This window comes from Halichoeres trimaculatus, unplaced genomic scaffold, assembly GCF_033239565.1.
Source record: "Halichoeres trimaculatus isolate MK-OKI-2021-1 unplaced genomic scaffold, fHalTri1.1 fHalTri1_scaffold_12, whole genome shotgun sequence".
Taxonomy (NCBI): Eukaryota; Metazoa; Chordata; class Actinopteri; order Labriformes; family Labridae; genus Halichoeres; species Halichoeres trimaculatus.
This window is the reverse complement of record NW_027437190.1, coordinates 5,309,097-5,323,509: the sequence shown is the minus strand read 5'-3', so window position 1 is coordinate 5,323,509 and position 14,413 is coordinate 5,309,097. Positions and strand designations below refer to the sequence as shown.

General features: G+C 41.4%; 1 protein-coding gene across 3 annotated transcripts in view; it reads left to right on the top strand.

The window, feature by feature from the left end:
• Positions 1–14,413, top strand: part of vps13b (vacuolar protein sorting 13 homolog B) — a 411,975-nt gene that overhangs the window by 184,054 nt on the left and 213,508 nt on the right. For all 3 annotated transcript variants that reach the window (XM_074682783.1, XM_074682782.1, XM_074682784.1), the window contains 3 exons: positions 1,283–1,517; positions 2,181–2,398; positions 8,051–8,251. In XM_074682783.1, coding sequence (XP_074538884.1) covers positions 1,283–1,517; positions 2,181–2,398; positions 8,051–8,251 — 654 coding nt within the window. The remainder of the gene's footprint in view (positions 1–1,282; positions 1,518–2,180; positions 2,399–8,050; positions 8,252–14,413) is intronic.

The window sequence follows — 14,413 nt, the reverse complement described above, 5'->3', positions numbered from 1 at the left end:
GTGTTGTGCATCAGACAAATTTAATGCACTGGTAGTCTCAGTAACCTGAACACACACATGCACACACCACCTGGATCAAAGTCAAGTCCTGTTTCTAAATACATGTGTTTTAAAGAGGGAAGGTGTTTAACTAATCATATTCTACCTGATTCTGTCGGCTTGTCAGGTGCTTTTTGACCTGAAGTCCCAGAAACTTTTGATTCTTGTTCTTTGTGGTTCTGTTTTGGTTCTGTCATGTGTAGGGGTTTGTTCAAATGTTCTTAGTTTTTCAATGTTTTGAGTATATATTGTTCCTTGATCTAGAGTATTCATGCGCTAATCTTAGTTATTTTTGTTGTGTTTTTCCCTTGTGTTTCCTGTTCACTTAGTGCTTGCTCCCTGTATTGGTAAAGTTCTCCCTCCTGGCCTTTGTGTTCACCTCTTATTTCATTGTCCCTCATGTGTTTCACCTGTGTCTTGTTTCACACCTGTGTTGATTGCTCCTTTGTCTGCCTGGTCTCTGTGAGAGTTCTGTTTCATTTCATTTCATTGTTGCTGTCGATTGTGGTATGTCTCCTGGCCTTCTCCTGCCTTGTGATTTTGATTTTCACTGTTTTGGGTTTCTTAAGTTTGGCGAGCCTTGGACATTTGAGTTTTGGTTGATAAATACTTTTGAGTAATCTGCTCTTGGGTCCTCTATCTCTTGTGTTTCCTCCAATTAGGGAAGTCCCAATCCCGATCTCTAGTATCGGATTGGGCCAATTTTGGCATTTTTTAAAGTATCAGTGATCAGGAATTCTAGCCGATCCTCTCAACCGATCATTCACGTTAGGTGTCAAAAAGCCAAAACTGCTGCCAGCTTCGTACGTGATACATTCATGTACCCTTGGAAACTTGAGGGTACATGCCAGTCATTTAAAAATAAGTGGTATTTTGATCCAGCCGACAGGTATGGGATCCAGAGGGTTTTAACTTCAAAACTAGCTGGACTACGTTAAGTGGACTTTATACGCTTTAACTTTTATTTCATATTAATCAGTATTGTTAACACACAAAACAAAAAACTGCAACTTCACTTTCTCACTTCTTCAGCAAAGTTTATCTCCAAACCCAAAAAATTGGATTGGGACTCGGTATCGGCCAAGCTCAAGCCCAAGTTGAGTAACAGGTCCTGAACGAGTCCCGGGGGCTAAATGATAAATACAAAAAGACGTCATGGAAACGGGCTTTTACACTTAAGTCAAATGAGCAGGAACAAGGTGACATGGTGAACTAACATACTTTATTTCTCTCCCTTCTGAAGATGGAGCTGCAGTCATGCTGTGTGTTCCTGCCCAACGACAGCCTTGCCTCCCCGAGCACCATCATCTCCGGTGACATCCCTGGCACCGTCCGTAGCTGGTACCACAACCAGGCCTCCATGCCGGGGACTCTGGTTGCCTGCCTGCCTCAGATCACGGTCCTAAGTGCAGGGCACAAGTACATGGAGCCGCTGCAGGAGCTCCCGTTCGTGGTCTCCAAACCGGTCTTGGATGAAGGTAGGATGTGACCCTGAATCTGAAGATAGGTTTCAAGGGGAAAAGTCATAGAGACAGACAAGATGTGGCACTTTCAGACACAGTGACTGAGATCAGATTAGAGGTCAACCTTTATTGCAATTAATAAGCTTTTATAAATAATTGAAATGGATTTGTTTGTAATAGTGCCGGGCTCCATGGGGTGAATTTATCATCATTACAGCCTTTTCAACACGGGCTAAACCTCTGACCTCCAGCCACTCATTTACAATGACAAAAGACAAACAAACTTAAGCAGAGGACTTTGAGAGATAGATCTTGCACATGTGGCGTCCACACCTGGTAGAGTTGACCTAAGCCATGCTGGGACGGCTGAATAATGTTTTCTCTTCAGAGGCTGAAGGGGGGGGGCAGCTTTTCGATGACATCATGAACGGGCATGCTGATTTCAGGAGGAGAGGAGACGGAAATAAGCAGTTATGTTCCACTTCTCTGTGAAATGGTTCTTCCAGAGTTTGCATTTAACAACTTCAAGCTCTTCAGCTTGTGTCAGATTTATATTTTTTTACTTGCAGCTTTGATACGGCTGTCTGCCTGAGAGGAACTTTCCCTTTCACGTGACAACTCTCTCACCCTCTTTGGGTTTCTGACGTAACCTCTCTTTCCTTTTCCCATCCCTCCCAGGTGATGCTTTCCCGTGGACGGTGAGCTTGAGCCAGTTCAGTGTGTACACTCTGCTGGGACAGCAGCGCAGCCTCAGTCTGCTGGAGCCCATGGGCTGCACCTCCACACTCGCCATCACCTCCCATAAGCTGCAGAGCAGCTCTGAAGGAAGACACTCCTTTGTTGTCTGCCTCCATGTTGATCTGCAGCCCATCCACGTCAAGTGCTCCAACCCGCAGGTTAGTCAGACAGTCCTGAGTCTCATGAGCGGTCATTTGATTTATACGAGTGTTTACACAAATCATCCACTGGTAAACGATGTTGAAACATCACCACACGAACCCTGGCAGGCAGATCCTGACTCTGCATGATTTCCTGATATAGATGGACTCCCATAAACAAACTGAGTCATATTCTTACTCAGTTTAATTTTCCTGAAAATGTAAGGGTAAACCTTGGAGTGTTGCTTTGCTTGTTTGGTCAAACATTCTGAGGTCTGAGAGGAGAAGAGAAGGGGAGACTCGTCATCTTTGTTTCTCAGTCTTTAATTGTATTTTAGTGAGAGCATGATGAGTAGTGACAGACTGGAAGAGGAACGTGTCTCTGGGTAAGGTCTCTGCTGTACTTTTTATTGTTGGGTTACGATGCTGTGATCACATTTATATCTTTATAGACCAGCTTTGTTGTAAACATTTGATTGGGACGACCTGTTGAGTAGTCACACTCACTAAAATGATATTTTGGAGACTTTCTATCAGAAACATATAAAAATCCTTTATCTGTTTGTGGGAAAACTTCTAAGAGACGAGAAAATCTGGATGTTTGTTGAGCGAAACGTCTTTTTCTTCTTTCCTCTTTTTCACGTGTGAGGTAAGGCTGAGAGATATGACTGCACTTCTTTGATGAGTCATGTTGATTTTGAAGATCTAGTAGAAAATCTCTCTTTCTTTTCCTTTGTAATTTCATCTCGTTTTTAACTTTCTGCCTTCATTCTATCTTCAGGAGAAAATTGTGAAGACATTGATATTTTATATTAGTTTTTTAAAGACAAAAATTTGAAATCAAACACATCCTTGACCCAGAACAAAAGGTTAATTTTTTTTTTTTTTTTTTTTTTCATTTTGATCATTTGGAACCGTAGCTGAAATCAATCAATCAATCAATCAATCAATCAATCAATCAATCAATCAATCAATCAATCAATCAATCAATCAATCAATCAATCAATCAATCAATCAATAAAAAGATAAATAAACTCACCAATAAAAATCAGTTAGTAATGAAAACAGGCCCACCACTGGGCTCTAGACTATCTTTTCCTTCAAAAGAGCACACAAGCCCCTTTACTTTAAATTCTGGGGCCTCAAGCTAAAAATTAGGGGGACACACTGTAAATCAACTTGCAAGGTAAACATTCCTCTCATTTTCACTGAATTACTGATGAATACTTTGACGATAAAAGTTCACTGAGTTCGTCTTCCTGAAATACCTCATCAAGGTGAACCTGCACAGTTACTTGTCCCCAAAACAGAAGTTCCTGTTTATTTATTTATTTTTTCGCCATGACTGTTTCCTCAAAACAGAAGTTGGACTCATCATCAGGATCAGTCTCCTCTGGCACACTAAGGTCTGTTGTGGACAAAGTAACCCCTCTTCGCCATTGTTCATTGTTTACGAGAGTCAGTGGCGGACTGGGACTAAAATACAGCCCGGGACTTTGACTCGGCCCGGCCCACAACAACGGGACATGTCGGTAGACTGGCAGCCCCCCCCCAACAGCATCGGCCATCAACAGACGCTCCAACCACTGGCCGGTTAGGGTCTGAAATAGATCGGCCATTTGGGAAATGTCCCAAATTTCCGGATGGCCAGCCCACCCCTGACATGAGTGATGTGAAACCTGTAGATTTGCATGATTATCCCAAGAACCCGCCTCTTTTTACAAATTAAACAATCTCAGTTGTCATTTGGGCCCTGCTCTCACACACATTGATCCACCTTCTTCTTCTTCTTCTTGGAGTTGATGTTGGTTGATAAACCAGCTTGTTTGTGTGCTATCACCATAGACTTTTAGTTAATGGACACAGTCTCCCTGGTGTCACCCGTCTGTTTCTGAAACAGATTTTTGAAGCAGATTGGCTGGCACGGCCATATTGGAAGTTACGCAGGCTTTGAGTCACCATACTAAAAGGCATTAAATCACTTTTCAGTCATCCTCCCCCTCATATTAGCAGTTAGTGTTCAGACAGGAGACTTTTTTTCTTTTTAACCAGGCTGTAAATATGTTTATTTCTGCAGTGAAAACGTCTTTTTTTGTCTTGGTGTGTATGTGACTTCCTGTACTTCCAGAGTCAGCCTCAAGCAGACACTGTAGAAACAGCAGATTTTAGCACTTCAGCATTGTCTCATAATTTTTAGACTAGAGTTTGTCGCTTGGTTATCACCAGCAACTGGACTGAAGTTTGCCAGTAACAGAAACTATTTAATAAAAATTTAAAAAATCTGCTAATTTCCTGGTCGCACATGCAGGAGTTGATATAAAACTTACTGGTGCCGTCTCGACTATTTGGGGCAGTCTGACTAGCAATTTTTATTTTTTTTGCTGACACATCGATAAGGACCAAACGTGGGGTATTTTTTTTCTTCCCTAAAAAAATTTAAACTCATGTCATAAGGGTCAAAGAACCCCACTCTGGTGGCTGTCCCTCAATAATGAAAATTAGATTTTTTTATCTCCAAAGGTGAGTTTACATTCCATATTACACAGCAGAACAAGGCAAAGTTACAGACAAAATAAAGGAATATAGTCCAAGCCATCTTATGAGGAGGGAACTCTTCTATCTCACATTATTGATCTGATTTTTAATCCTGTTTGTTAAAAAATATAAACTCAGTTATGCTCTAATTAAGCATAAATCAGCAGATTAACACATCTTTGAGTTTTTAAAGTAAAACTTTAAAGTACTTCAGTGAACACACACAGTCAAAGCCACAACACACACACTCACTCATACACACTCATAAACTATATATTTGAGCACATGCAGCGTACACACTCATCAGCGTGTCAGGTTTGTGGAGTTTCTCTATAAACTGTTTACAGATAATGGCACATGAACACTCACCATCTGCAGGCTGCCTAGTCTTCATCTGAGAGTTTTTATGAATGACAGTGGAGGCCTTTGTTCAGGCTCCAGTTTGTACTACTGCAGCTCAGCAAACCTCCTGATCTGCAGATGACAGCTCTTTGGAGAGCCCGCGCCTCCAAATGTTCTGCTCACTTTCTCAATCCCCCCTCTTCCCCAGTGACATGTAGAGTAGGTACTGTGTGTTCATGTCAGTGTGTGTGTGTGTGTGTGTGTGTGTTGTGGGTGGAGCCATACCTCTCCTGTTGGCAGTGCGTGTGTACGGGTATGGCAGGCAGCCGTCAGCCCTGTCTCTGGGTCTCTGGACAGCTGCTCTTCCTGGACATGTTTGAAATGGCCCATCTGTAAAATATTGCGCTGCCTTTCATTTGATTTATGCTTATTTATGGAAGTCATTGCTGTAATATGTGTGCTAACAGGCAATCATGTGTGTGAGAGAACAAAAGCTAGTGAAAATGTGTTTGGAGCAGAGAGGATTTTTGAATGTGTGCTGTGCGTCTGGGGACTTCATTTTTCAGCATCTTCACGTGTCGGGGGGTTCAGACGGCACGGACACAAAGCGTTTCAGAACATGACATTAGCTCCCAGTTAAAAGTTGTTTTCTCCCTTATTGCTAAAGAACAGGGAGAAAACACATCGCTAAAAAAAGCTTCATATCACATTACCCTGATTCTCACTAATGTTTTCCACTCCTGCCTTGGGATTTGTTGTTGTTTGAAGCCAAGCCTCTTTTGATGTGAAACATGATAAATAGTGGAGAAGACTTGACACTTAGCCTTCAGTTTTTCCTAACTGCGGTGAGTTTTTCTGGGGAAACTGACGACACGAGTTAACTTTCCTCTGTGGGTGTTTCTTTGGAGTTTTTTGTTATGGATTACACAGTTTTGCAGTGAAGCACGTGTATGAGCACGCTGTGCCATTCAAATAGTGAGACATCAAATCGAAACACGATCATTCAGGTATTACATCACTGAAAGGAGGCCTCTCTACAGAACATTGGCTAGAAGCACGGAGGATTTGGACAATGAGAAAATGGACTGCAGCCCTTCTTCTGGTTAAGATTTCCTTCTCTCTCTTGTTGCCTCCCAAATGAACAAGATTTCCTACTAAAAACTACAAAACTGACAAGAAGAATCAGGGTGAGAAGAGAGATTTGAAAAACAAAGCACTGTTTGTGATTCATTCCTGATGAAAATCTTAAGATCAGTTAAAAAAGGTTATAAGTAGAGTTTTAAAATGTCATGAGAAGAAATGGGAGTGAGACAAAAAAAAAGTGAGAAATTTATTGAAAACAGCAATTAAAGGTTAACATTCTCTTCATCAGCTGTTTAAAAGTTTAAAACAACAGACTTTAAAAGACAAAATCTGCTTAAAATGTGGATTCAGTCATTTCCTGTCAGGTTTTCTCTCTGTCATGACCTCCTGATGGTAAAGACTAAAAATCTTTCTCTCTTTGAACGTGGTCGATTGTTGAGCTGCATCAGCAAGACCTCTCACAACACGCCATCTCTGCTGAGGTTGGACGCAGTAAGACAGACATTTTGGATTTCTTCAAAGATCCTGAGGGTTAGAGAACAAAAAAGTTCAGAGGTAGACCCAAAACCATTTCACCAGAGCTAAGCCAGAAGATCTGATTGGCTGTCCAACAAGACACAGGACGATCCTTGACCCAAATTAAGGTTGTTACTGGAGGCGACTGCAGCCCAGTAACCATCAGACGCCATCTGAGAGAGAAGAGCTTTAAGAACAAAACACGTCTTCAAAGACCTCGTCTCCTTCAACGCCACAAACTCACCGTTTGAACTTTTTCAGAGAGCAGCAAACATGGGACACTGAAAGGAGAAGAAAGTTTGATTCTCTGAGGAGAAAAAACTGAACCTTGACGTCCTGATGGCTTCAACGTTACTGACATGACCAGGAGATCCCACTGGAGATGTTTTCACGGCGGCACAGTGGAGGGGGCGCCATCATGATCTGGGGCTTTTTCCTTCAATGGACCAATGGAGCTTCAGGTTGGTCAGGGGCGTCAAACGGCGGCTGGCTCTGTGGAGATGTTGCAGGGGGCCTCCTTCATGACTGAGGGCCCTGGTCTGTGTGGGAATGACTGGGTTTTTCAACAGGACAACGCTGCAGGTCACAATGGGCGCCTGACAAAGGACTTCTTCCAGAGGAATCAGCTCACTCTTTGGACCATCCTGATGTTCCCCTGATCTAAATCACTCTGACAACATTTGGGGATGGATGGAGAGGGACGTTTACAGAAATGGACATCAGGTCCAGACAGTGGATGATCCTCCATGAAGACATCTTCACCACTTGGAGCAACGTTCCCACAGCCTCCTGGAAACACTCACATCCAGCAGGAAGAGATCAACAAGAACGGTGGAGCTCCTCATCACTCACTCCTTTTTTCATACTGATTTCTGTTTTAGGGGTTTCAGGTTTTTTGAGCTGTGGTCTGAAACTTTTGATCAGCTGATGAACAGATTGTTTCACTTTAACTGTTGTTTCAGATAAAATTCTCTTGTTTCTTCTATTTGCATTTTGAAACTTTACTTAGACTTTACTTAACTTACTTACTCTACTTTTTTATTTAGCTATGATGTCATCGCAAGCTTTGTGTGTTCAGGGGTGAAAAAAGTTGACAGACCATCCAGCTCCAGGCATCTATGTGATCCTTAAAAAAAGACATTCAGTGTTTCACCTTTGAGTTACCTCTACCTCTCTGCTCCTGTCACTCTCCAGATTCAGCTCCTGTACGAGCTCCTCCTCAGCTGGAGCTGCACATGGACTCGTCTCCAGAGACACGGCATCTTGCGTCAGACCTCCAACATCCCAGAACCTACCAGTGCCGCCGTGTCCTCCCCGGTGCGCAGCAGTGCTGGAACGGCCCTGCCAGACACCAGCACCTGTAGCCCCTCTGCAGACTTCGGCTCTCCCACTGAGGTTTGTTTTTTTCCAAAGAGCTATCACATCATAGCGCTTGTGTTTAAGAGTTGTTTTATGAATCATGAGGGTCATAAATCTACACATCTGCGTTGTCTTTTCAGCAAGACTTGCCTCTTATCAAAAACAGATAAAAAATAACTCTTCTGCTACTGTAACACATTTCACACTGTGTGGCTTCCCTTCAACCTTTTCCTCAGTCAGATCTGCTTTGCTGTGTCAATTTTTCTCTTTTTGGTCCAAATACGGATTTACTGGTTAAAGACACATTTTGCTATCACCAGGTGGGGTGATGTATACGGTGACAGTGCTAAGTCATGAGATGATTTCTGTTCTTCTGTTTCATTGTTAAGTCTAAACAGAGTTCCCATGTTTTGGCTACTTACAGAGCAGATTGCTGGTTATTTTTCTTTTTGGAAATTAACATTTAACATCATCTGGTAGTGGCTGTAGAATGAGTCAGCCATTGGTTTTATGTTATATAACACCAAATGCACCTATTAAGAGGAAGAAGTGGTTATGTTAGGTACAGCTGTTTAAAATGCTTTTTTTTTCAACGTGGCATCATTTAACATAACAATGGGGACTCGCGTTCTCTGACTCCATTTGGATCAAGTGTGAATAATAGGTGGCACTGAGTGAGAGTGGGTGTTTTGGCTCAGCATCTTGTTATATTTCTGGTCATTGCTTCATATCAAGCTCTAACCAGCCTGGGAACCATCATATGTGTAGGAATTGAGGTTTTCTCCCTCTTCATTGACAGGAGTGACGGTCTGATCCATGTTTGTTAATGTTATACAGAGGCAGAGAAGCAGAGGGACTCCCCTCTTTGACGTCACCTTAAAATGACAATTTTTAATGCAGAAGTAAACACAAATGTAAATGTCTCAAGGAGACCCTTTGGTTTGTGTGTTTCACAATTTTCTTTCAAAACATGAATTCCAAGTTATTTTCCTCTAAATTGTCTGTTGTCTTCAACCTGTGTTATATTCTTGAAGTGATGACCCATCCGATCCATTTCTAAATTAAAACATCGTTCTATAGACCAGTGGTTCTCAACGTACAGTCCAAGGACCCCGAGGGGTCCATAAAAAATAGCTTGATAGTCCGGGGGATAATTCAGAAATTTTAGATGATTTTTTAAGTGTGCAATATGAAAAAGCACATCAACATACTGGGATCTCTTGCACCAGTAAAAGCAGCTATTTTTCCAATACCCGATTCAGTTTTGTGCCATGAGATCAGTTCTGATATGATAATCGTTCACAGTCCATAAATAGATAAAAAAAATAAAAAGCACCTAACAAAAAACACCCTGGAGCTAACAATTTCTCAAAGTTTGGAAAGTATGAATGTAGCCTAATTCTATCGTTGCAAAGTAACACATAGTTCATTATTACATGCATTGATATTATGCTAATCAGTGTTATGACATTGAGAGGTTCCTTGGAAAAAATGTCACACCTTAAAAGGGGTCCATGAGCTACATTCAACCCTGTGTCAGCTGAAATCTCATATATATATTTTTTTTTCTCAAAATTAACACATGTATTTACTATTTTTACACAAATAATATTTGAAAACTCAAGCCTGTACTCACAATTTTTACACAAATAAAATCTCAAAATTCAAGCCTGTATTTACTATTTCAACACAAATTAAATGAAAACTTAAGCCAGTACTTACAATTTTTACAAATAAAATTTAAAAACTTAAGCCAGTACTTACAATTTTTTTACACAAATTAAATTTAAAAACTTAAGCCAGTACTTACAATTTTTATTCAAATTAAATTTGAAAATTCAAGGGTGTATTTACAATTTTTACACAAATAAAACTTCAAAATTCAAGCCTGTGTTTTCAATTTTTCACACAAATAAAACTTCAAAATTTAAGCCTGTATTTACAGTTTTTACACACAAAAAAAAATTGAAATTCAAGCCTTTTTTTAAAGTTTATACAGAAACAAAATTAATTATTATAATTAATCAGTGCATATAGTCTGTCAGAGCCCAACAGTGATGCTTTTTTAATTTATTTTTATTCCTTTTCATGACCAGTCAGAGCGCTTTCTGAGAGCAGTGAACATAAGGTCGTCATCAGAGATTTTGTTGGTGGCTCTTCCCCTGAGTTTTCATGCTCTTTGGCCACTGGGGCTCTTCTGGCAATGTTGGACCCCTGAGGTATTATCACAGGTTTGTTTCCTGCCACATACATGAAGAAATGTTTCATACTTCCTCCAGCATCTGTGTCTGCATTTGTTTTTATGAGGTCAAGATGCAAGTGGTCTTGCGTCATGCGTGGACCCACAGAGGTGGTGGCAGTTAGTATGACAGTGGAGGCCCTTTGGTGAAGTGTGTCTCTAAGAAGGCCGTAGAGGCCCCCGACAGCCCACTTGTCACTGTTTATCTAAGTACAAACACTGGTAGAAGTGTTTAGTCCTCTGGGATGGCGGTGATTGAGCAAGAATGTAGAAGCTGTTTTGATAAGTCTCAGCAGCAGTGGCAGACGTTTCTCCCACTCCAGCTGGCTCTCTGCACCCTGTACTCAGACTTTATCCACACCACGTCCCAGAAACTCAGCTCCCAGTCAGTCCCCCACCTGAGCCTTGGCACCCAAAGTGGAACCTTACCACATTCTGAAGTGTGCTCGACTAAAGCCGGACTATCACCAGCTGCTGCTAAGCAACAAAGACTGCCCAAGTTTATGATCATGTTAAAGCACATAAAAAAATAACCTCCTGTAACGTGTGTTACAAGTGATCAGATACTGCACAGGTATTTTTTTATTTGTTTTTTTCACTTTAACGTTTGCTATTTGACCTCATCTTGAAGTCTTTCTGTGGCCTAAGGCCCCGTTTACACGGAGACTCCCGCAACGATTCTTCCTTTGCGTTTTCAAAAGCCACCCGCGTTTACATGAGGACGGCGTGAAAACGATCCGCGTTCATACGACTCCAGGAGGAGAAGTCTCCTCTTCTGTTCTTTCTTTTTCTGCCGTTTTGTTGTGTGAGACGGCCGGCAATCCAACCATAACGCGCATTACCGCCAACTACTGGCTCAACTGGAAATGTGGCTGAGCGCAGAGCCTTCACCTAAAACTGCGAGTGCGCATGCGGTGACGTCAGCGTTTCACCCTGAGACGCTCCGCTCTGTGTTTACACGAAGCTGGATGGAGGAGCGGATTCAGATCTTTCCACTCTGGGGAGCGTTTTCAAAAGTTTGCATTTTCACTGAAAACGCAACGTGGTCTCGTCTAAACGGAAGGCCAAAACGCAATGAAATGTTTGCGGAATCGACCGTTTTCGGCGTCGTGTAAACGGGGCCTAAGTTACTTTTTACTTGCTGTCTTTGATCTGTGAAGAACACAGCATCCTGGTTCTCTTGTGTTTTGTCGGAAGATCTTGACATCTTTCACAGACAAAAAAGTTAGCTCAGCGCAGGCAGTCAAAGCTAGTTGCCTGTTCATTTTGTTTGTTTTTTATTTTTTGTAATCTAGATATGCTGTGTCTAACGAGGAATTATGGAACGCTGTGCACTGGTTCATGTCCTGATCCAGCGGGATGCTGAAGAGGTTGATTGTGGGTTTGTCTGGAATGCACGCAAGGGACTAAACTACCCCGACTAACGCATTTCTAAAGTCCAACAATCACGCACAGCCTGGCATCTTCCCAGGACTCTTTCAGAAAGCTGGCAGCACCTTCTGCCCACGTCATCAGTTAAGGCCTCCACACTCCCAGTCACAGTCTTTGGCCAATCAACACTGACAACCAGGAGCAAGAGGGGCTGAACAAAGCAGCTCATCACAATGTGTAATACATTGTTTTAAATCAACTTTTTTTATTATTTTTTTTTTTTTCAGAAAAATTTGAAAAAGGTACCACTTTTCTCCAACGGAGGGCGAAACGTTTTTCTAGTTATGTGATGTCAGACCCCCTGAATAAGTCCCCTGACTTACTAACTAAACAAACAAAAACTTTCCCAAAATTGAAAATATCAAAGAATTGCAATTAAAACTGAATCACCCCAAAAGTCATAAAAGAATCCCGTATCAAATAGCATATCATCTCATCCCATCAAGTTATGGGCGATGAAGTGTAAAGGAAAAGATAACATGACCACCAGAAAAAACCCACAAAACAGGACAACACAAAACAAAAAATTTACACATGAACGTAGCGTCGTCTTCAGCTTAAAGACGGACAAGTATGCCCGTCCAATCAACCATTCCCATCAGAACTGGTACCTACCTTATGTTTTGCACTTCAGGGCTATCGCATTCGTACCCTCCATTCTTCTCTTCCCCACCTCTACCTGTTCTCTTCAGGCTAAGAACAGCCCCAATGAAAACACAAAAACAGAAAATCAGAAGAATGTTGTAGTTAAAACACCACATGGCTAAACATGAAGCCGTTCTTTAACAGGGAGAAACAAACAAACAAAAGGACAATGGCGAAATACACTTGGAAACTGATGGGAAGTTTGCATTTTAAGTTCCTCATAACGTCCTCTGTGAAAATAAAAGGCCAAAGTGCAGTAACAGTCCTCTGTTTCAAACACAGCCTTCGTCTACCGATTCTTCCATTTTTCTTTTACGCTCCCCAGCCTGCTGTTGTCCTCCAGTGTTTTGGTCTCTTTAGTTACAAAGGCAAACTCTGCAAAGAAAATAAACCTGGACCCTCCTCCGTTTATAGCACTGATGCCAGAGAATTAAACTGTATACTCTATAAGTTGGCCTGTGACGGTGTGGGAAAATAGCTCTGCTTCAGAACGTGTGTGTTCTGGGCCTCAATGGTTGCAGCTGAGGATGGTTGCAGATTCTCCTTCTGCCTCCACCAAACCACCACATCTGTTCTTCAAAGCCTTATCTCAACAGCCCTTACACATTGAGATCCTGCAGCGGCGCAGTAAAGAAGCCATTAAGCCTGTGTACTTTCACATTGCATCATCATTGGTGTTGTTGGCGAGGCAGTGTAGGATTCCTCAGCGCACATGAGGCATGAAATGCACGTTTCCATGTATATATGTGGATATTTTTAAAGTCTTGATTTTTATTTTTTCCAAAGCATACAGTCAGGTGTTAGATCTGTATATTTTTTATCTTCATTTGAAGCCATGTTGGGAAAGATGTCTAAACTAATAGTCCCATGATTCTGTTAACTGTGTTACTCTGAAATTAAATTGTTCTCAGTCCGTTCATAATTTTGATTTACTTCCTAACCACCATGACAAAAAAATAATACTTACTTACTGCAACTTAGTGAGAGAATCTAGTGACAGCAGTGGTTTTGGCTGGAAGGAGAAGCAGTCGGACGTCCGATGCTCAACCGCTCCATAGTACACAGTGGTCTGGGCTTTCCACAGAGCCAGTGGCTGGCTCCTGTTTCCACTCATGATATTACAGAAACTAATCCTGCTGCCTGGCCAGAACTGTAGAGTAAACATTGCTAACCACACACACACACACACACACACACACTGCTGCACGGCTATTACTTCTTGCCAAATGGTGGTTGACACTCAGCTGACTCCATGGAGATGAACTGACCATCATTACTGCTCTGCTTAGTTCACTCTCTGTTCTTCCATTACTATTAACGCTATTATTATTATTGCTATTATTATTATTGCTATTATTTCAGTTCATCGCTGCTGTTGTTGTGACGTACACGTGCTCTAAACAAACAGGGTCACAGGCACTCTCACTTTGAGTGTTTGATTTTTAAAAACACTAACACTCTGACTTACATTACCTAAGTATAAATACTCACTTCGAAGAGAATTATGGGATGTTTAAAGCTTTATTGTGAAGCCCTTATTTAGCTTATATATTCAGCATTTGAATAACTATATATAATAGCCAATAACAAATTAAATCACTTCTTCAAACACAGTTTTACCATCCTGCTTTTATGTGATGTGGTCTTCCCATCGTCTTTTGTTCCTTTGAATTCTTACCGTCTTTGCCTTTTACTCCTTTTCAACAGTTTCATTATGTTATTTATTTACTTTACCTGTTTATTAACTTAGAGTTCATTCGCTCTAATGTAAAATGCCTGTCATATCGTATGGTATCTATATTTATTTGTAAAGTTACTATGTTTTTTTTTTTCTTTCTGTCTTTGTTATTGTCATAACTTTGCCTCCTTTTACTTATTAATCC